Below are 24125 nucleotides of genomic sequence, written 5' to 3'. Positions count from 1 at the left end.
GGAGGGAAAATGGCTAATTGGGCCCAATTTGGACATTTTCACATAGGGGTGTACCCACTTTTGTTGCCAGCGATTTAGACATTAATGGCTGTGTGTTGAGTTATTTTGAGGAGACAGCAAATTTACACTGTTATACAAGCTGTACACTCACTGCTATACATGTAGCAAAGTGTCATATCTTCAGTGTTGTCACATGAAAAGATATAAAAAGATTTACAAAAATGCAAGGGGTGTACTCACTTTTGTGAGATACTGTAAATAGTAACTTCAATCGACAATACTCTAATAAGAATAAGGCTGTAAGATGTAGTAGGAGTTGACAGATAAATGATCCACCACCTGACTCATATATAGTAACCCATATATTCAAAAGACAGCCCAAAAAAGAACAAGCAAAAAACGAAATAAGAATCAAAACAACAATTCTTAATCACATGAACTCCGATAACCCAAGTATGTAAAAAATCAAATCCATTAAGATTTAAAAATATTCCTCATGTATTTAACTCAATATTCGCAACCAGGTTGACCTCTGTACCTAAACTGCAAAATCTTGTGATATTGGTATACTGTGTAGTTTGAAGCTCATGACGTCCTGCTCTGTAAGACAATACTGGCATCTGTTGGGGGCAAGCAACCTTCTAAGCGATCTAACAAGATTTTGGGGAAGGGAACAGATACCTGTGGTGTTGTACAACGCATGTGCAAGATAAAGCGTATGACATCATGCGCTTCCTTTCATGCGTATGCAGTCTCATAGGCATTTTAAAAATGGTTGGTGTAGGAACGAGGAACCAGGCAGCAGAGAGGCAGGACAAAATTAGTGCATGTTATTAGCACAGGGCCAATCTGTCCAGACAGGGGGCCAGGAGTTCTGCAACTTCATAGGACAGTCAGAGTAGAATGAAAATGAAAACTCCTCCTACAAGCTTTAACCAGTTCTCAGCTGGACACTGATAGAAGTCACAAGACTGCTATAGACTGCTGATGAGAAAAGGTATTTAGCAGTTTATATATATATTTATTACTGAATAAATTGCATTGCAATGTTCTGTGTACTGTGGGAGACCAGATATAGTAAATCCAGGGTCCTGGGTTTAGTAACACTTTAAGGTAAAAAAAAAAAAAACCCTTGAGGCTTTAGAACCACTTTAAGAAAACCGTGTACAATAAGGGATGACACCAAACATATTTAAAGTGGTGTTCCAGCCTCCCCCTCCAAAAATTAAAGTCAGCAGGTTCACATACTGTAGCTGCTGACTTTTAATATTAGGACACTTGCCTGTCCTGGAGTCCAGAGATGTCGGCACCGCAGACAATTTTCCATTGGCTGTCGGGTGCTGCCGGCGCCATTGCCGGTGAGGGAACCCGGCAGTGAAGCCTTGCGGCTTCACGGGCGGGTCCCTAATGCGCATATGCGAAGCACGCTGCGCTTTCGGATTGGCTCGGTGGCAGGGAAAAGAGGAGCGGGCCAAACATCCAAGGGACAGCGCCACAGGCGCTGTCTCCCGGAAGTGGGGAACGGGTACCGGTCAAAAACAGGTACCGGTTCCCCCCTCCCCTCTGAAAGGTGCCAAATGTGGCATCGCTTTAAAGAGATTTGGGGTTTGCATATACTTTAAGAACATTTTAAATACCTGAATGTTCATAGCCTGGTCCTAGGTTCACTTTCAAGGCCCTTTCACACGTGTGTTCAGTCTGGATCCATCTGTCAATTTTTCAGACTGAACCACAATGTGTGTGTATTGGGCGGGCAGATGGTTGGCATCTTGGTGATTACAGTTGGGATGCACAATATCCACGACTTGTGATCCTACCATGGATGATGGACTCTCCTTCCCCTGATAGCATTCCAACCTAAAGTTACAATCAAAACGGTAGAAAAATAACAGAAGACACTGTAAGCAGCTTTACAATCTTGTTAGAATGGAATGAACCATTTTCCAACCTATCCAATCATGATTTCATAGAACCTCCTCTAAAATTGTATGCATATTGGATCTTCTGTGAACCCATACATGTAGATTTCTGTGCATTTATATCTAAGCAGGTTATACTATCAGATTTCCAAATGTATGGCCTGCTTATTTTTTTTTTATTTTTTTTAAATCTAAGAAGATTGTAAAGTGTCTGATGCGGTTTTAACATTTAAAATATTCTCTGTGGCTTTCAAGGAGATGTGAAATTTGAGGCCACCTTCACACCCGAGCAGGGTGTTTTTCCGGAGTTTTTATATGTGCTTTTTTGGGCATTTTTAGAAGAGTATCACATGCATTTTACATGTGTACTCAAACTTCAGCCTTTTTGTTTTAGCCAATGGAAAACACCATGGGGAGGAGATCAGTTAATCTAGGCTAGAAAATTGCTCAAATCAAGCGTTTCCAGGTGTTCTCCATGAAGTCTATGGGGCCCAAATTCTGCCTGAAAAGTAGAGCATGTACTTTATGGAGTGACAGGCCTACAAGCAAGAGGACGATGAGATGTGAACAAAGGCTATTAAATACACTGGATTTTGGCTTATTAAGCGTTTTTGAGCTTTGAACTACAAACTACAAAACACTCGGGTATGAATGGGGCCTGATTTCTGTGTGTGGCGTGTAATCTAATGCCTCGTACACACGCATTGATAGTTGGCCGGGAATTTTCGGCCAACGTCCGATTGGTCGATTTTTGCCTTGTTAGTATGATGCTTTCAACAACCAACTTTTCGGCCAAACAAAATCTGGTGTGCAGGCTATAAAATTTTTGTTGGCCGTCACCAGAACGGCCGATTTTCCGTCCGTCAGTACAGATTTCGGCAGACAAAAATCTGATGAGCAAGACTGGGCATGCTCAGAGAAGAAAAAACACACGGAAAGTAAACCAGCACATGACATCACTTCTGAAGTTGTTTTTTGTTGGCCGAGAAAATTAATGTGCAGTCTAGAGCACATTTCAACCAACACAACAACACTGGACAAAAGACGGCCGATCGGTCGGCCGATAATCGTTGCGTGTGTACGAGGCATTACAGTTCTTACATAGAATTACTGTCAAATTGGTTTTTGCTGTGTGCTGCAACATTGTATAAAAATACCTTACAGTCCAATCAAATAAAGATCAAGAAAACAGGATTGTCGACAGATTGTAAGAAGTTCTAGTCTCTGCTAGGCAGCCACTGCATTACTTTTGTTGCAGACAAATCTTTTCTTTTTGGGATTGTGTGCTGACCAATCCAGAGGTGAACAATGCCCCACACTGTGTTCTTTGTGTGTTTTCTAAGCAATTTCTATGAGAGCTTTTGTGTCATTGTAAAGAATCCCACAGAAAATGCTGAATTGTACTTTGGCTAGAGTAGAGGAACACTTTGTCATCAAAGGACACTTTCTATTTGGATGTGTTGTCTCGCTGAGTGTGCAGATGGCCGCGGCGCTGCCCTTTTCTTAGTACCTGTAGGTGGTATTAAGTTCATCTCCATCTGTAATCGTGTCACAGTCAGATGTCTAATCCTATAACAAGACACTCACACCAGCAGCCTAGTTTCCAGCTCCTGTCCTAGAAGAGGTTGCCGCAGGCACTGGTGTCACCATGAAGGCCCTATTCCTCCTCAGCCTGGTCCTCGCTCTACCTCTGGGCAGTAAGTGCAATCTCACGCAGTTTTGTTGTACCATGCATGTGTAAGGGTTAAACACACCAAACAGAATTGTTCGCTTTGAGTGAGCAGTGGTGGGATGAAGCACCCGATGGCTCCTTATGGGGGGGGGCTTTGACATCTTTGCCCTTTTTTCAGGCCATGAGGTCTCAGTTTTCCTGCATCTATATTGACTCCTATGGGCTTTGGAAGCCCTCCACAAAGATCTTCTGGCTTCAGATATACGGCGAATTTGGCTTATCCATCCCACCAGGATTTACTAAAACTAAATATGTTAGATTTGGGTGGATAAATTATTTAAATCTGTTAGAAAATAACACTATTCTGATGGATACATTCTGACTGCACACTACGTTGATTTCTCAAGTAATGGAATCATTGCAGACGTCTTTGGAAATTTGGAAGCACACATTTTACAGGATGCTGGAGACTATCTGGATCTTCAGCATTTGTTCAGCAATAGAAAAAGGCTTCTTTTAAAAAATAAAAGTATGAGAAAACTTTTTGGGGACATTTGGAAAGGTTTTTTTTTTTCCTATATTGCTGTTGAAAGTAAAATACTCCTTTACCTACGTATGGTTGTCTGTGGAAATGTACATGATGCCCAAAGTACCATCATCATGCGGAGTAGTAAGAAGCTATCAGTGGTATATTACAGAATTGCCAACTTCATAATACTGGAGTAATTTAGGTTTGTAATGGTGGCGGAGGAAGATGATATGAGATATAATTTATAGGGGACTATATACAGACAGATGTTCCTCTAAGACAACTAAAAAAAACTGAAAACTAAGTAATTGTCCATAACCAGGAGAGACTCATGGGGGCATCTGGCACCTTTTACCTTTTTTCATTTAATGTAATCAGTTTGCCAGTCCAGTGATTCTTATCCCTGTGGTTTTGTCCAATTGCTACTTCCACGGGAGACCTTCCCTGCAAATGACTGTGTATATATATATATCAGTGTTGGGGTAGTTACTTAAAAAAATGTAACTAGTTAGTTCTGTAAATTGTAACGAGATTACTTTACTAGTTACTGCATTTGAAAAGTAACTTCACTACTTATTACTTTACTGTCCTCTTTTTTAATTGACCGTGTAGAAGAAGATACATGACACTCTTTCTGCATAGAGTTTATTGTATAAACACAGGCTTTGGGAAACATGAGAACAAAACCTGAAAAAACAGAATAAAACATAAAGTGCAACAAAAAGTCATAAACTTCATCCCTCTCTATTCTTCGAAATAACGATTGTATCGCACGGCTTGGGTAACGCAGGAAAGCGCGTTCCTATAGCCTAGTAAAGTAGTGTAGTTACTTCCTATAGCCTAGTAAAGTAGTGTAGTTACCTCCTATAGCCTAGTAAAGTAGTGTAGTTACTTCCTATAGCCTAGTAAAGTAGTGTAGTTACCAATATTAGTATTGTAACTAGTTACGTTACTTCGTTACCAAAAAAAGTAATGTAGTTACTGTAATCATCGTTACCCCCAACACTGATATATATATATATATATATATATATAGTATATGTAAGCAACATAGAGACCTGTATATAGTGATCTGACCACAGTCACTCTTTTTAGTATCTTTTAAAGTTTTCTTTTACTTTTGCAGCCAAATAGGATTTCACCTATTTTATATAGGTTACACGTTCCCATTCACAGAAAAACTTTAAAAACTATTTTAAAAAATTGCTACTAACCTTTTTATTTGCTGAAAAAATCCTATCAAAATCTTACTTAGCTTTCTTCTTCTATGTAATGTTAAGGAGGGGATTTACCATAATTACCCTGTCTGCACTAACAGTGTTAATTAAAGAAGGGGTTGAAGATCTCAAGGCTAGAGTGGTATATCTTATGGTAATGTCCCTTTTAAAAAATTGTCTCTAACATGTCCCAATAGCAGCCTTAGGCTTGCCATACATTTATACAATTTTCTTGTACAATTTTCCTTTTTATTTACCGAAACCATATAATATCAGGTCAAACCTAAACACTTCCGATTTGTATCCAATCAGGCGGACACATGCACTACATAGTTGAAGGTAAATCTAAAAATTAAATAAGAAAATGATATAATATATGACCAGATTTAGGCTGGCCATGCATTAAGAAATTTTCTTTCCCTCAACCATGGAATGAGGGAAAGAAAATCATTGACTCCCTCATCAACACATTTAGTGGTATTGATGGAGGTATACTTCCCACTGCGCCATTGTATTCTGACTGCTGAAGGTTTCCCTACTGTCAGAATACAATGCTCACATAAAAAACTCCGACAGGCTGGTTGTACTAAAGTCAATCAATAGATCAACTTCAGTACGAACATCCTGCCCAAAAGATGGATCAAAATGTGACTGGCCCCTGCTAAACCGGCAGCTTTACTCCTTAACCTTTTTACAATGAAGGAAACCTTGAAATACCTCTGGTCTCAGGGAACCCATGCTAATAGTTACTATATCTACAGCTTACTGTACATTAATGTGGTGGTCAGTGAGAAGAATGCTCCTTCTATTTTTGGTCACTGGGAAAAGTCCTCCTTTACCGATATAGCTAAGAAGACCAATGGTGTCAATGATTACTCATCAGAGACTGACAAACTGATTCTTGCTCAAGGAACCCCTGACAAACCTCTGGAGGAACCCCTAGCAGCCTCTGGGGGAACCCCTCCTCTGACAACCTCTGGAGGAACCCTAACCTCTGGGGGAACCCCTCCTCTGACAACCTCTGGAGGAACCCTAACCTCTGGGGGAACCCCTCCTCTGACAACCTCTGGAGGAACCCTTGGCAGCCTCTGGAGGAACCCTAACCTCTGGGGGAACCCTAACTTCTGGAGGGACCCCTGACAACCTCTGGAGAAACCCCTGACAACCTCTGGAAGAATCCTCATCTCTGGAGGAACCCCTCCTCTGACAACCTCTGGAGGAACCCCTGACAACCTCTGGAAGAACCCTCATCTCTGGAGGAACCCCTCCTCTGACAACCTCTGGAGGAACCCCTGACAACCTCTGGAAGAACCCTCATCTCTGGAGGAACCCCTCCTCTGACAACCTCTGGAGGAACCCCTGACAACCTCTGGAAGAACCCTCATCTCTGGAGGAACCCCTCCTCTGACAACCTCTGGAGGAACCTCTGACAAGCTCTGGAAGAACCCTCATCTCTGGAGGAACCCCTCCTCTGACAACCTCTGGAGGAACCTCTGACAAGCTCTGGAAGAACCCTAATCTCTGGAGGAACCCCTCCACTGACAACCTCTGGAAGAACCCTCATCTCTGGAGGAACCCCTCCACTGACAACCTCTGGAAGAACCCTCATCTCTGGAGGAACCCCTCCACTGACAACCTCTGGTGGAACTCCTGACAACCACTGGAAGAACCCCTCCACTGACAACCTCTGGAAGAACCTTCATCTCTGGAGGAACCCCTCCACTGACAACCTCTGGTGGAACTCCTGGCAACCACTGGAGAAACCCTAACCTCTGGAAGAACCCTGGTTGAGAAAGGATGCCTTATAATATACCGATCAGCAAGTTATTCTAAACTAAGCAATAAACCTGTAGAGTTCTGTGGATAATCCTGCTCCAAAAGAAATAACTAGAAAGCTAAGAAATATACATTATATTTTTTTAAATATTTTTAGTGATTTTTTGCGATTGGGAATTCATAACCAACATACAGTGTAGGGTTTCTCAAATTTGGCTGCAAAGGTGGAAATACCCTTTAAGGTTATCTCGCAGTAAGGGACAGAAGGAAGCAGATTATTATTAAAAGGCAATTTCTTGGCAACTCCTTTTTATTAGACGATCCCTTCAAAGTGACAGTGATTAATGACCACCATCCGGAAAAAAAGGGCATTAGCTCTACAGTTCCACTATGATTTTTGGTGGGTTGATAGTGTAACGTCTGGATTTATTAACTAAGCACTTATCTTATTTTAGAATAAAACAGAAAAATGTTTTTGGAAAAAATATTTTCTTTTTAATTTTATTGAGTTTATACCGGATTATTTTTAACCTATGTGAAATCCCCTAATTAGGGTTGGCGGAATTATGCCCACTGTGTCCTCTATGGGGCACTCCTATGTAATAGGACAGGCTGGATATTCTCTGAAGATACCACTAGAATGTATTCAGTCCCCCATTAGAGGAAACACCCGCATTTTCACTTTCCTGCAACTTGAATTCTCAGCTTCATCAGGTCAAGCATTATTTTTCTAAACGGCTTTAATGTAAATCCTGAATGAAGTTTACTCTACTATGGCACTGATTATCAGAAATAATTGCCTTTTTTTTATTTTTTTCATTTTTAAATAAAATACTTTTCACTTTTTCCATCTTTTTGATGTATCTCAGCGCTGCTGTTCTTCTGCAGCCTCTTTGCAGCCAGTTCCTTTCTGAGGGCTGTGTGAATTTTTTTTTTGTCAGGTTTCCAGATAGTGGCCCATGCCTGCCTAATAGGAGCCATTGCAACCACTTTAGGATCTATTTTGGAGAATATGTGACAGGTAGGGATTATTTTATTTGCTTCATTTAGCCAGTAAAATTTGCCAGAAAAAATATGTTTTTTTGATTTTATTTAGAGGGAGTGTTTTTTTGGTAGGTGTATTTATGGTGGCTTTATTTAATTTAATTTAGTGTTCTTTTGTTTTTCCTTTTTGTGTGCACTGTCGCTTTACATTTTTTTATTTTACTTTTTTTTTCCACCTTTTGTTTCTTTCCATAAAAAAAAACGAAAACAAAATAAAATAGACTATTTATAAAATAGAAAATTTATAAAATAAATAGACTAACGAGGGCCCATTTTTTGGTACAAGAACAGGTTCAGGATATTTATAGCAGGGGGGGAGTACCGCGCTTTAAAGGTGCTTAGTGCATATTATTCATATAAATACATTTGCTTTCAGTGCTATTCAGATATTAATAATATAAATTCCTATGTGCTTAAACAAATTTTTTTTTTTTTTTCTATCTAATATATACATTTCTCCAGTGTATAAATAATTGATAATAAATTAACCGGTTGCCGACCGCCGCACGACTATATACTGCGGCGGTCAGCCCCGGCCAGGCAGAGTGACGTATCGGTACGTCACTCGCCTGTCACTGACTTGCGAGCCTATCGCGGGCGGGCGCGCGCCCGCCGAGGCGCGCGCCCGCCGCGGCTCGTTCACAGGCAAGTCAGTGCGTGTGACCGGCGGACTCGATGTCCGCCAGTCACACTGCGATCGCTCCTGTGTAAACAAGCTGCCTGTCAGTTCTCCCTGTGTAAAAGTGAAGATCTGTCCGTTCTACTATGTAGAACGGTGGATCTTTGCTTTTACACCAATAGGAATGTCCCTACACAGTTAGAATCACGCCCCTAGGACACACTTAACCCCTCCCTGTCCAATAAAGTTAACCCCTTCCCTGCCAGTGTCATTTTTGCAGTAACAGTGCATATGTATAGCACTGATTACTGCAGTAATGTCACTGGTAACCCCAAAAGTGTCAAAAATGTCAGTCAAGGGTCCGATCTGTCCGCCGCAATGTCGCAGTACCGAAAAAAAAAATCGCAGATCGCCGCCATTACGCGTTAAAAAAAAAAACACCAAAAATGACAAAAATCTTTCCCTTTGTTAGTAAAAGCGATAACTTTTGCGCAAACCAATCAAAATACGCTTTTTGCGATTTTTTTTTTACCAAACATAGGTAGCATAAAACAAATTGGCCGAAAAATGTTAAAAAATTTAGATTTTTACTTTTTTTTTTGGGGAATTTCATATAAAAAAATGTGAAAAATATTGTTATTTTTGCAAAATTTACGCTCTTTTTTTGTTTATAGCGTGTGATCAAAAAATCGCACAGGTGATCAAATACCACCAAAAGAAAGCTCTGTTTGTGGGAAAAAAAGGACGTCAAATTCGTTTAGGTACAGCGCCGCACGACCGCGCAATTGTCCGTTAAAGTCGCGCAGTAAAAAATCGCAAAAAAAACCCTGGTCCTTTAGCAGCCAAATCCTCCGGGGCTTAAGTGGTTAATATCTCTCCAATATATAAATATTTCTTATAAGTGATGTAAAAATTAGTGCTTCATACAATCCAAAAAATTAATATAAAAGTTATTATAAATAAAGTGCCAGTGATAAAGTTATGTGCTTTTAAACCATCAATAAATATATCATTCAAAAGGTGGTAAAGTGCCAAAGTGTCCTTAAATTAAGTTCAATAAATAAATAAATAAATAAATAAATAAATAAAGCTGTGTGTGTTCAAACGACTCTTCTTTCCCAAAATCTCATGCAGGTGCTCTTCCATGCAGTGGCCACTAGGTGTCCTAAGCGCTCACCTCAATTGCCTTTACAAAAAGCCTTGTATTATTTTGCTCATGTATGGTATTTCCTCCTTCTCTATGGCGTGGAGGTCCGGTTATTAATACCCCAAATTCTCCTCTATAGATCGATATTCCAAGGGGCATATGTGGAGCCGTTGTATCTCCAAAATAAATGGGCCACAATAGTGAATACCGTTTGGTAATTTATTAAAAATAGACTTAAATAACAGACTCACATTATACTCCGTCTTTCCAAATGCATAACATTCTTATTGCCGCTACGTCACTTCCGGTTTGGCGTCCTACGCGTTACGCTGCGTGCCCACACAGCTTCTTCCAGGGATCAGGATATTTAGTAGCTCGGGTGCTATTTATCGTCTGTTGCCACTAACCAACCTTAACCACTTCACCTCCGAAAGATTTACCCCCCTATATAACCAGGCTATGTTTTGAGATATGGAACTGCGTTACTTTACCTGACAATTGCACGGCTGTGCGAAGCTGTACCTAAGTAAAATTTGTGGCCATTTTTTTCCACAAATAGAGCTTTTTTTTTTTTTTTTTTTTTAGAGCTTTCTTTTGGTGGTATTTGATCACCTCTGCGGTTTTTATTTTTTTGCGCTATAAACAAAAATGCCCAACAATTTTGAAAAAAAAAAAAAATAATATTTTTTCTTTCTGCTGTAAAACCTATACAATAAAAAAAATTTAAAAAAATCTAAACTTGTTCATCAATTTAGGCCAATGTGTTTTTTGCTACATAGGTATTTTTGGTAAAAAAAAAAAAAATCCAGATAAGCATATATTGAGTGGTTTGGCCAAAAGTTATAGCATCTACAACTATGGGATATATTTATGGAATATTTATTTTGCGGCGGACAAATCAGACACTGACACTTTTGTCACTTTTTTTGAAAGCAGTGACACTAATACAGTGATCAGAGCTAAAAATCTGCACTGTCACTGTACTGATGATACTGGCTGGGAAGGGGTTATTGGGAAGGGGTTATCCAAGGGTTAATTATTCGCCTAGCCAGTGTTTGTATGGGGGAGGTGCTTTTGCTAGGGGAAGCCATGCTTTGCAGCAACACAGGATCCATGCCTTTCCTACAGACAGAACGGCAGTCTGCCTTGTTCTGCCTGTGTACTGAATGACTGGCGGGTGCCTGCAGATACGGAGTCTGTGGTACACTCTGATTGGCTCCCGCTGTGTATAATCATTAATTCATCACTCTTCGCGCCTGCTACCCGGAAAAGAGCCAGATCATGTATATATACACGTGATCTGGCGCAGAGGTGCCACCCTGTGGCAGTAAAACTGCTATAGAGCGGACCTTAAGTGGTTATTTTACCTTCCCTATTGACTGCAATGCATTTCTCCCCAATTTTTACTGTGATTTTGAGAGAAATGGAAACTCTTCACTTCCTCTTTCCTACTGGCAGGGTGACAACATTGTAGCACAATGTGGAGGTGGGGATAGAGCGTTGTCACCCTATAGCAGGAAATGCCTGAACATGGACCTTTATGACCTGATCACCTGGGATAGTTTAATGAAAGCTGCAGAAAATGACATTAACATGTTCAATCCTATTAAATTTTAGTGATTGGGGTCACACATATTTTCTCCACAGATTGCAATCATTATTATTTAGCTGTGTTTTATTTGTAACACTTCATTTCTTTAACACAGACAATAGTGATGGTTTTTGCCTACAAGAAAATTCCCCCAAGCAAAGCTAGGAAAGCTCAGCCAGGATAGAAGAGGTGTGGCTAATACCCCCCCCCCCCCCCATCCAAAAATCAACATAATGAAACTTTTAATTTGTCTCAAGTGCCCAGTGAAACTTTCAGACACTTCTTTCTGTACTCTTAAAAAGCATCTAAAAAGAATAAATAAATAAATAATATACACTATATTGTCAAAAGTATTGGGACGCTTGTCTTTACACACACATGAACTTTGATGGCATCCCAGTCTTAGTCTGTAGGGTTCAATATCAAGTTGGCCCACCCTTTGCAGCTATAACAGCTTCATCTCTTCTGGGAAGGCTGTCCACAAGGTTTAGGAGTGTGTCTATGGGAATGTTTGACCATTCTTCCAGAAGCACATTTGTGAGGTCAGGCACTGATATTGGACAAAAAGGCCTGGCTCAGTCTCCGCTCTAATTCATCCCAAGGGTGTTCTATCTGGTTGAGGTCAGGACTCTGTGCAGGCCAAGTTCCTCCACCCCAAACTCGCTCATCCATGTCTTAATGGACCTTGCTTTGTGCACTGGTCCAAATCATTTGGTGCAGGGGGGATTATGGTGTTGGGTTGTTTTTCAGGGCTTGGCCCCTTTGTTCCAGTGAAGGCAACTCATAAGGAGTCAGTATACCAAGACATTTTGGACAATTTCATGCTCCTAACTTTGTGGGAACAGTTTGGGGATGGCCCCTCCCTGTTCCAACATGACCTTACCTCACAAATGCACTTCTGGAAGAATGGTCAAACATTCCCATAGACCAGGGGTCTTCAAACTATGGCCCTCCAGTTGTTCAGGAACTACAATTCCCATCATGCCTAGTCATGTCTGAGAATGTCAGAGTTTTACAATGCCTCATGGGATGTGTAGTTCCGCAACAGCTGGAGGGCCGTAGTTTGAGGATCCCTGCCATAGACACACTCCTAAACCTTGTGGACAGCCCTCCTAGAAGAGTTGAAGCTGTTATAGCTGCAAAGAGTGGGCCAACTCAATACTGGACCCTACAGACTAAGACTGGGATGCCATTGAAGTTCATGTGCATGTAAAGGCAGGGGTCCCAATACTTTTGGTAATATAGTGTTTCAGCTTACCAGTCCTTGGATATGGCAGCTTCATTAGTTTCTGTTTTTATTGCCTTTTTCCCCTTTATTTTCACCTGGTGATCTGGCCAGTAACGTTTCCGGTCTCAGGGTGTCTCCTCCATCTATGGAGGAACAATGGAGACACCCTTGGACAGGACTATTGTCTGGAGAGGGTAGTGTTAGATGGATTATTAGAATTAGATGGCCTTTATATACATGACTAACAAATTAAAGCCTAACTCCAACTGACGCTTTCTAAGCAGGTAAAGAAACTGTTTTTTTCTTTTTGGTATAAAGGTTTTACATAAATCAGTAAAAGATGATCAGTATAAACACCCCTGACAGTATTTAATGGTTTGTCTCAACCCACTCATTTTTACTTTTTCTGGACAGCTGGGTCTGTTAAAGAAATTCAAAAATAACAGACTTACCGGCTGGATCATCAGGTGAAAAAAGATGGAGAAAAAAACAAAAAAAATGTATTCAGCCACCACATTTGACCACTTCCTGACCGCGCTATAGCCAAAAGAGGGCTACAGTGTGATTGTCCAGTTCTGGGAGGACGTCAATGTAGGTCCTCCCAAAACCACGCCCCCTACGTGCCCCTGGGGCATGCATCTGGAGTGCTCTGTGATCGCTATGTCCCTTGTACACAGCTGATGACAGATCGTGGTAAAGGACCAACCACAGTGACCCTTTACCATGTGATTAGCTGTATCCAATCACAGCTGACCACTTGTAAACAAACTTTCCTGTTATCAGCATTCCTTTCCCCACGCGCTGTCCTGTCGGGGGCCTGGGGAGCATGGGGAATCAGATGCAGGCAGCAAGACAGGGAGAATGATCGGTGCAGCAGAGGTAGGGGGGGCGGGTGGGTGGGGTTGGGGATACAGGAACAATGCCCTGTGTGTCTCTCCATGCAGAAGCTGAAAGCTGGCGGGAGGGAGATTGGGAGAAACTAGCTTTAACTTCCGCATAAGGAGGTACACACAGGGCATCCATCGTTCCTGTATTCCCCCTCCTCCACTGACCAATCATTCTCTCTGTCCTGCTGCCCACATCTGATCCCCTCTCATCCGCATGCTCTCTCTGCCCCCCTCTGTGCCCAGGCCCCCTGCAGCAAACAGGACACAAGGAGTGAACCCGTCCACCGATCCTCTCCCCCTCCTGGAGACTAGGTTTGGAGTCCCAGCAGAACCTCATCTGTCTCGCTGCAGTGCTCTGCTTATGCTCTTGTATGTGAGTACAACTATAGGCCCCTTTGACATTTGACAGTGGATTCACCTACTCAACTGGGGATCTGTCTGATGATTCCCACTAAGCAGGTGGATGATAGGTCTGTGTCTGCTCCGCTTATGCAGGGAGGACACAGACACAGCCGCCCTCCTCTATGGACGGTCAGATGTAAAAGGACTGCCTGTCTGTTTACATGCGACTGTCATTTGATCCAATCAGGCAGAGGGATGGGGAACAGATCCTCCATCTGTCTGATTTTAGCAGATCAGATGCAGGCAGGTGTAAATGGACATAGGGGTAGGGTTAATACCAGCGCTATGGAGTTTCAGTACCCTTATTGGACTGGGATAAACAATGTGATGTAAGCTGCCACCAACCTACCTCTGAGGTAGTGAAAAGTGAAAAAGTGCAAGGTTGTTGGGGTCGGCGCTATCACTTAAAAGATGTTTCAAAGATAAAAAATTGTGTACTGTGCGTATTGGTGAAGGATAAAATACATAAAACCATACGTCTTTAGTAAAGTGCATATAGTGCATATAATGCGTTTGCCACTTAAATGCAAGGTGCTTAGTGCTGATTTAAAATATCAATAAAGTGTATAAGCTGTGTTTAGTGTACCATATCATATGCCACAATATACATAGAAAGTGCTGAGTGCTGGTATTTGCATTAAACCATGTGAGTGATTATGTGCCTTTAGAAAATGAACATGGCGCTTATGGATCTCCACCAAGAACACCGCTGCTTACTGCACACTTAAGGCAGATGATTCAACCACTCTTCGGTCACTGAAACACAAGAGAAGCCTCCATTGCGTAGTATATGTTGGTTATGTAAAAGCAAGTTAGCATCCACTCACATTTAGGGAATGGTAACGGTGGTTTGAGCCGTTGGAATGCGGAAGCAACCCGGCGAACACCGTATGCTGATTTACTCCCTAAATGTGAGTGGATGCTAACTTGCTTTTACATAACCAACATATACTACGCAATGGAGGCTTCTCTTGTGTTTCAGTGACCGAAGAGTGGTTGAATCATCTGCCTTAAGTGTGCAGTAAGCAGCGGTGTTCTTGGTGGAGATCCATAAATGTTCATTTTCTAAAGACACATAATCACTCACGTGGTTTAATGCAAATACCAGCACTCAGCACTTTCTATGTATGTTGTGGCATATGATATGGTACACTAAACACAGCTTATGCACTTTATTGATGTTTTAAATCAGCACTAAGCACCTTGCATTTAAGTGGCAAACGCATTATATGCACTATATGCACTTTACTAAAGACGTATGATTTTATGTATTTTATCCTTCACCAATACGCACAGTACACAATTTTTTATCTTTGAAATATCTTTTAAGTGATAGCGCCGACCTCAACAACCTTGCACTTTTTCAGGTGTAAATGGACGTCTGTTTACATCCGCCGCTCAATAGAGGGCAATGAATGGTCTGATCTGGATCACCTGAAAAACAGACAGGTGGACCCGATTGGCCCGTCCATGTGAGAGGGGCCTTAGACAGCCCTATGGGCTTGTGCAGTCTCTCCTCCCCTCCACCTTCTTTATATATAGATGAAGCCTCTCCTCCCTATTTAGATCAGCAGCATACCTTCCTTTCAAAGTTTGCAACTCTTCTATTTTATGTTTTAATTTATTGTTTATTGACTGATTTTTATTATTATTGTCATTGTTATTTTTATTGTCACCCCCATTAGTATTGCTGATTACTATAGTACTTGGAGATTTTTTTCTTTATCTATATAGCACTAGCTGAGATCTTTCCTATTGGAGTGAGTGCTATATATTGGGCGTCTTTTGGCACTTTGCTGCTGTTACATTTTATTTTTATGAATGAACAGGTGCCTCTGTTTTCTGTTCATTCATCTGCAGTGCAGCTGAGGCTGCAGACAAAGGAATTGAGGAATCTGTATCCTCAATTTTTTTTTCTCTGTCTCAAAAGTGAGACACCAGGGGTCTGTTTAGAATTGTAAAAAAAAAAAAATTATGACACTGGCAGGGAAAGGGTTAACACTAGGGGCAATCAAAGGGTTAAATGTGTCCCTACTCCCTAGGGGGGGGGGTGCTTTCTAACTGTGTGGGGGATGGGATTTCTGCATGAACAAAGAGACCTGTGTTCCTAAATAAGAGGAACACAGGATCCCTGTGTTCATCTCTGACAGAACAGAGGTCTGCCGTGTTTACATCAGCAAACCACCGTTTTGTCTCCAGGAGGAACGATCACGGGTGACCGGTGGCAATCGCGGCCCGCCAGACCTGCTGATCGGCTTCCTCTGTGGCAAATGGGCGTGTGTGCCCCGCACTAGCGGTCCCACAAAGCGACGTCCAGGTACATAATTTCACGGGACAGAGCCGACCTGCCACAGTAGAAACTGCAGCAGGCAGTCGTTAAGTGGTTAAAAGAAAATAAAAAACACTGATTCACACTGTACAGGCCAGAGCACCTACTGTATGTGAATGAGCCCCAAGATCTCATTTACACACAGGACTCTATACAATTTTATCTTTTTGATTTGGCAGGAATTCTGTAAAATATGTTAGGTTTGTGTCTGCCAATAATGATTTTAGTAAATTTTTGTGAAAATATCGTTTTGATATTTTCTGGGGTAGGTCCTGTCAGGTAGGCTATATGATTTTACCAGCAGCCCTGGCACTGATCATCAGTGAAATGATGATCAGTGCTGCCTATCAATGCCCATTAGTGCTGTCTATCAGTGCTGCCTATCAGTGCAGCCTATCAGTGCCGCCTGTTAGTGCCCATCAGTGCTGCCTCATCTATGGACATTAGTGAAGGAGAAAAATAAGCTTTTTTGCAAAATTTTATAACATAACTAAGAAAAACATTTTTTTTTTCAAACCTTTCCGTCTCGTTTTAATTTAACAAAAAATGAAAACCCCAGTGGGGATTAAATACCACCAAAAGAAAGCTCCATCTGTCTCAAAAAAATGATAAACAATTTTAAATTGCTTATTTAAACTGCGACAGCGCTAAAAACTGAAAATTGGCCTGGGCAGGAAGGGGGCGAAAGTGTCCAATATTAAAGTGGTTAAAGGGCAACTTTACTTTTGTGGGAAAAAATGACAATAAAAAAAATGAATATAGTGTAAACAATTGCAACACAAGTCATACTGTAATTGAATGCTAATAAAAATGACCTTTCCTTTTCAATCTGCAGCTCTGTAATTTTCTGTAAAATGCAATGCAATGTGAATACCTGGAGGCGTTCTGTACACAGATGGTATACAGAATGCCCCCCAGATAAGTCATTTCCTGCTTGTGTGATTGGCTTACTAATTTTCCCAGAAGTCTGCACTAAGATACAAATCAGATTTTTGGCATCCCCTGCAACAGAAATTTAATTGTTGGTTAGATACTCCCAAAGGGAAATAAAGTCCAAAGGGATGCAGATCCTGCCACTTCCCTCATTAGAGCCCTACAGGAGCAGCAGCTGATTGAGAATTATAAAATCACTCCCATACAGATTTACTTAGCACATGGGAACAGACAAACAAACAGAAATGTCTTCAGAAGAGGGGAATGTTTTTTTTCTCAACAAAAGAAGATTGGTAAACTGCAAAATATTCAATCCTTACTTTTGGATTTAGATATGTTTTAAGGAGCAGGTGTGCCTTAAAAGAAAAAAAAAAACGAAGAAGCATAGGTTACTCCACCACCCTTAGGTAGTATACCCAAAGTCAGAGTTTCAATCCAACATGGGTTTCCTCCTTTAATCCAGCATGGGCTTCCTCCTTCAATCCAGCATGGGCTTCCTCCTTCAATCCAGCATGGGTTTCCTCCTTTAATCCAGCATGGGCTTCCTCCTTCAATCCAGCATAGGCTTCCTCCTTCAATCCAGCATGGGCTTCCTCCTTTAATCCAGCATGGGCTTCCTCCTTTAATCCAGCATGGGCTTCCTCCTTCAATCCAGCATGGGCTTCCTCCTTCAATCCAGCATGGGCTTCCTCCTTTAATCCAGCATGGGCTTCCTCCTTTAATCCAGCATGGGCTTCCTCCTTTAATCCAGCATGGGCTTCCTCCTTCAATCCAGCATGGGCTTCCTCCTTCAATCCAGCATGGGCTTCCTCCTTTAATCCAGCATGGGCTTCCTCCTTCAATCCAGCATGGGCTTCCTCCTTCAATCCAGCATGGGCTTCCTCCTTCAATCCAGCATGGGCTTCCTCCTTCAATCCAGCATGGGTTTCCTCCTTCAATCCAGCATGGGCTTCCTCCTTCAATCCAGCATGGGCTTCCTCCTTCAATCCAGCATGGGTTTCCTCCTTTAATCCAGCACGGGCTTCCTCCTTTAATCCAGCACGGGCTTCCTCCTTTAATCCAGCACGGGCTTCCTCCTTTAATCCAGCACGGGCTTCCTCCTTCAATGCAGTATGGGCTTCCTCCTTCAATGCAGTATGGGCTTCCTCCTTCAATCCAGTATGGGCTTCCTCCTTCAATCCAGCATGGGCTTCCTCCTTCAATCCAGCATGGGTTTCCTCCTTCAATCCAGCATGGGTTTCCTCCTTTAATCCAGCATGGGTTTCCTCCTTTAATCCAGCATGGGCTTCCTCCTTTAATCCAGCATGGGCTTCCTCCTTCAATCCAGCATGGGCTTCCTCCTTCAATCCAGCATGGGCTTCCTCCTTCAATCCAGCATGGGCTTCCTCCTTCAATCCAGCATGGGTTTCCTCCTTTAATCCAGCATGGGCTTCCTCCTTTAATCCAGCATGGGCTTCCTCCTTTAATCCAGCATGGGCTTCCTCCTTCAATCCAGCATGGGTTTCCTCCTTTAATCCAGCACGGGCTTCCTCCTTTAATCCAGCACGGGCTTCCTCCTTTAATCCAGCATGGGCTTCCTCCTTCAATCCAGCATGGGCTTCCTCCTTCAATGCAGCATGGGCTTCCTCCTTCAATGCAGTATGGGCTTCCTCCTTCAATCCAGCATGGGCTTCCTCCTTCAATCCAGCATGGGCTTCCTCCTTCAATCCAGCATTGGCTTCCTCCTTTAATCTAGCACGGGCTTCCTCCTTTAATCCAGCACGGGCTTCCTCCTTTAATCCAGCACGGGCTTCCTCCTTTAATCCAGCACGGGCTTCCTCCTTTAATCCAGCACGGGCTTCCTCCTTCAATCCAGCATGGGTTTCCTCCTTCAATCCAGCATGGGCTTCCTCCTTCAATCCAGCATGGGCTTCCTCCTTCAATCCAGCATGGGTTTCCTCCTTTAATCCAGCATGGGCTTCCTCATTTAATCCAGCATGGGCTTCCTCCTTCAATCCAGCATGGGTTTCCTCCTTCAATCCAGCATGGGCTTCCTCCTTCAATCCAGCATGAGCTTCCTCCTTCAATCCAGCATGGGCTTCCTCCTTTAATCCAGCACGGGCTTCCTCCTTTAATCCAGCACGGGCTTCCTCCTTTAATCCAGCACGGGCTTCCTCCTTCAATGCAGTATGGGCTTCCTCCTTCAATGCAGTATGGGCTTCCTCCTTCAATCCAGTATGGGCTTCCTCCTTCAATCCAGTATGGGCTTCCTCCTTCAATCCAGCATGGGCTTCCTCCTTCAATCCAGCATGGGCTTCCTCCTTCAATCCAGCATTGGCTTCCTCCTTTAATCTAGCATGGGCTTCCTCCTTCAATCCAGTATGGGCTTCCTCCTTCAATCCAGCATGGGCTTCCTCCTTTAATCTAGCATGGGCTTCCTCCTTTAATCTAGCACGGGCTTCCTCCTTCAATCCAGCATGGGCTTCCTCCTTCAATCCAGCACGGGCTTCCTCCTTTAATCTAGCACGGGCTTCCTTCTTCAATCCAGCATGGGCTTCCTCCTTCAATCCAGCATGGGTTTCCTCCTTCAATCCAGCATGGGCTTCCTCCTTCAATCCAGCATGGGCTTCCTCCTTCAATCCAGCATGGGCTTCCTCCTTCAATCCAGCATGGGCTTCCTCCTTACTTCCCCTTGAAACATTTGGTGTTTGTTTTCAAGATTCCTTCTGGCGCCGTGCTCTAGTGTACCTAACCACTGCATATAAGTTAATGGGAGAGCCCAACTATCCATAATAACTTGAGTTCCCAGCTTTTCATACTTCCCGTGACCAGGATGCAATATACTTTGAGCAACTCTCACTCAGTTCAGTAGAACAGCAGTATATTCAACTCCCATCTCTCTCAGCCACTACACGGTCACACCTGAGCCTGAAGAGTGGAACCAGTTTAATAATCTCTTTATAGAACCTTCATTCAGCAGCCACTATAACCATTATTTGCAAAGAAGTCCTTAGACAAACACCACAGTGCCTGGCAACAGTTCATAGTAATGCTTGGTAGACCCCTTCTACCATGAGTTCTTGAAGGACAGTAAAGTGATCTGCTACCGCTTTGGAGTTTAGGATTAGGCCAGCCATTTTTTTTTTTTTTTGCCAGAACCCTGCACACATGTTTAGATGTATGGAAGGCTTGAACACAAGAGCTTCTCCTACATCTGACTCTTCTCTGTATGGTGCCAACTCATGGTCTGAAGAAACCCCAAGATATCACAGACCACACACAGACCACTGCAGAAATGACAGAGAGCAACAACTGAAGGGGACCAAAGGAAATTAAATAACTTAATGGGAAAAGAACAATTCTTCCCTGGTATGCTGGCCAGCATTGACAGTTACCCATTGACAACATTTATACATCTGAACCAAATACAGCAATTTACCCAAAAATAACAATGGTAAGAGGTAGCCTTAATATGAACCTTTATACTCCCCAATAATGTCAACATAAAGCTACTTTCATAATCCCCTCCATAAGATATTTCGAACACAATCATTTTCCCAAAATGTGCAGTCTAAGAAGACCAAACTGCACTGTTACTGATATGTAAATGTTGACCTTTTCTCAAAGTCGGCAGCTAAAGTCTCACCTCTTTCTATAACCACCAGCATATGCAAACAGCAGGGACACAGGACTATGACCGGATAGAGAAGAGGTGTCTTTTACAGAAAGGTTCTGATTTAGAAACTGACTTCACCTTTTCTATGCTATGCAAGAGGCAAGATAGTGACACCCAATGGTGGAATAGCTGGGTGAATGGGGACAGACTGGAATAGACTCTATTCACTAGTTATGTATCAGGGAGTTGTTTGCAAGCTGAAAAGCTATTTTTGTCAACAAGGACAAAGTCATTTATTTTATTTTTTAAGAAAACCCAAAGTTTGCTTATTACACAGCCCCCCTCTATTTCAAATTGCCACATGACAGCTGTGAAAAAAAAACATCTGCTAGAAAACATATTTATCTCCCTGCTGGTTTCCGCTCAGATGTGGGTTTTTAGTGCTATTATGCAATGATTGGAGGCCTGATGTAATAAGCTGACATTGCCTTTTAGTCCACTTTAAGTAAGCAGATCTGTTATCAGTTTTCATATGATCCCCTTATCTTTATAAACTTATGTCCACAGTAGCCTGCACCCTCCCCCTTCCAACCCCCACCCCGCCCTATATAAATCCAAGCACAGGAGAATTTCTATTCCAGGTAAATGTCATCTAACCAGCGCAATGATTCAACGGCAAAATCAATATCACCAAAATCACTGCTTTAATCTCTACTCAACAGTATATCTATTTCTAAAAGTGTATATTTAACCACTTCTGGAGCGGAAGGTTTTACCCCCTTAATGACCAGGAGTTATTTTAACTGACAATTGCGCGGTTGTGTGACGCTGTATGATTGATGTCCTTTTTTCCCACAAATAGAGCTTTCTTTTGGCGGTATTTGATCACCTCTACGATTTTTATTTTTTGCACTATAAACAAAAAAAAAGAGCAACAATTCTGAAAAAGAAAAAAACAAGATGTTTTACTTTCTGCTATAAAATATTCCCAACAAAAGAAATGTAAAAATAAAATTCTTTTTAATCAATTTTAGGCCAATTTGTATTCTTCTATATATTTATGGTAAAAAAAATCCCAATAAGTGTATAATGATTGGTTTGCACAAAAGTTATCGCGTCAACAAACTAGGGGAAAGATTTATGTCAATTTTATTTATTTATTTTACTAGTAATGGAAGAAATCAGTTTTTTAGCAGGACTGCGACATTGCGGCTGACGGATCAGACACCTTTGGGGGGGACCAGTGACATTACTACAGTAATTAGTGCTAAAAATATGCACTGTTACTGTACTAATGACACTGGCAGGGAAGGGGTTAACACCAGGGACGATCAAAGGGTTAACTGTGTCCCTAGGGGGTGTTTTCTAACTTTGTGGGGGATGGTCTTTCTACATGAACACAGAGATCTGTGTTCCAAAAAAAGAGGAACACAGGATCTCTGTGTTCATTACTGACAGAACAGTTCCCTCCCCCCCTCCCCGTTCTGTCTCCACGAGAAGTGATTGCGGGTGCCCGGCGGACAACACGGCTGCCAGACCCGCTGATTGGCTCCCCCTGTAGCCAGTCGGCGCATACGCATGCCCCCACTAGCATTCCCACGAAACGACATATAGGTACATCTTTTTGTGGGACCGAGTCGATCTGCCGCAGTAGAAGTACGACGGCTGGTCGGCAAGAGGTTAAAGTACAGGATCTGGAAGTAAACGTTTCTAAGAGGATGCCATTCCTTGGCACTTTCTGAAGATGCCAGCTGCCTGGCTTTACACTGACCACTGACTTCAAGACATTCTGAGTCATAAGTATGTACAGTATATTAGGAAACATCCAGGCAGCTAGCATTTGCACAATGAGAAGTCAGCAATCCCATCCTCCTTGTTAATCTCCGGAATGGTTTTCTTTCGTAAACTCTACTACATCTCCACATCATTTCCTGGGAATAGAAAGTGTCAGAAAAGCCAGCCAGAACTAGATTGATTTAAAAATAGGGGGCCCCCCTCAGGAGGCTTCTTCCTGATAATGAAGGATATATGACATTTCATAGGGATATGGGGTTGTGTGATCCTGGGGAGGGTTGAATGCTTTCACCTTCTCCTTTTCAGATGTGTCCCTTATTCACTAAAGCCTCGTACACACCATGAGAATGTCGGACGAATGATCACCCTTTTTGTTTTGTTTTTTGCATGCTAGTCTCATATTGAAAATGAAGAGGGTACTAAAATTACAAAAATTCTCGTACTAGAGGATACATCTTCGGAAATTATATATTGTGTTGTATTGTATTGTAATGTATTCTTTTGTTTCCGAGCATACGCGGTCTTGGTTACTCCATTTTTTTACAGACGAATTCTGTACTGATTAAATGAAAATCATTCATTCAGGTATCGTGCAATAAACATTTTGTGCTTGTCCCTTCAGATAATTCTGCATGAACTGTCATGATCAGCTCTCGAAATCTGTGAACGTACGATCAGATTATCGTACAATCGCTTAGAAATCCGATTTTCTGATCATGTGTTCTAGGCTTTACTCTTCTCCCTTTTCTACTTCCTCTTCTCTCCCCTCTTTTCTTCTTTTTCCTTCTTTCCATATTCTGCCTTTACTTTCTGGCTTTATACCACCATTGAAAGCCTTTTTGTTTTTTTTCCGATAAGAAACATTTTGTAAATTTGACATTTGCTTACATTGACTTTAGGTATAGCCTGCAGCAAATCTGCTCTAGTAATTTTTTTCATAGTTAGTTTGCTATACTGATAACATTTCATTATTGACTCATAGTATCTTGGCTTATCCGTTTTGAAGCGGTTTTGTTTCCATTTATTAATGTATACACTTTGGCCCTAATAATTGGGGCATCAGTCCTTTGGACCAGTCTTTTCCAGCCAGGGTGCCTTCAAATTTCATCAGGGATACCTTGGCAAAATGCTTAAAAAATTGCCCAAAAATCGTATACAAGTCAGCGGGTGGATCAAGCCTGCCTTTTAGTTACAGAAAGCAACAGGTTGTGGTCAGGGAACAGAGCCAAGATGGAGAACATGACATAATTAACAAAACCTACGGTTGTGGCGTGCCGGAACCGTCGTTCGGGCAGGCCTGTAAAATAAAGAGGGCCCTCCAAGAAGGAAGAAAGAAGAAGGGAGTGTTGTAGAAAGGGGCAGAGGTGGGTGGGATGATGAAATCCTGTGGCAGCCCGGAAGAGGCGGAGAGCCTGACCTTAAATAGGCGGCTCCTCCCCCTCC

At 42.2% G+C, this 24125-nt stretch overlaps 1 protein-coding gene across 2 annotated transcripts in view; it reads left to right on the top strand.

Moving 5' to 3' along the window:
- The first annotated feature begins 3334 nt into the window (after positions 1 to 3334).
- LOC309553802 (uncharacterized protein) overlaps positions 3335 to 24125 on the top strand; it is a 44751-nt gene continuing 23960 nt past the window's right edge. The window contains exon 1 of one of the 2 annotated variants that reach the window (XM_082255230.1): positions 3335 to 3616. In XM_082255230.1, the coding sequence (XP_082111356.1) occupies positions 3568 to 3616 (49 nt within the window). In that variant the 5' untranslated portion in view covers positions 3335 to 3567. The remainder of the gene's footprint in view (positions 3617 to 24125) is intronic. The other variant, XM_082255231.1, reaches the window with a different exon arrangement.

This window comes from Pelophylax lessonae, assembly GCF_965119305.1.
Source record: "Pelophylax lessonae genome assembly, chromosome: 4".
In the NCBI taxonomy this organism is placed as follows: Eukaryota; Metazoa; Chordata; class Amphibia; order Anura; family Ranidae; genus Pelophylax; species Pelophylax lessonae.
The sequence above is the reverse complement of the archived record's forward strand: the minus strand, read 5'-3'. Positions and strand labels throughout refer to the sequence as shown.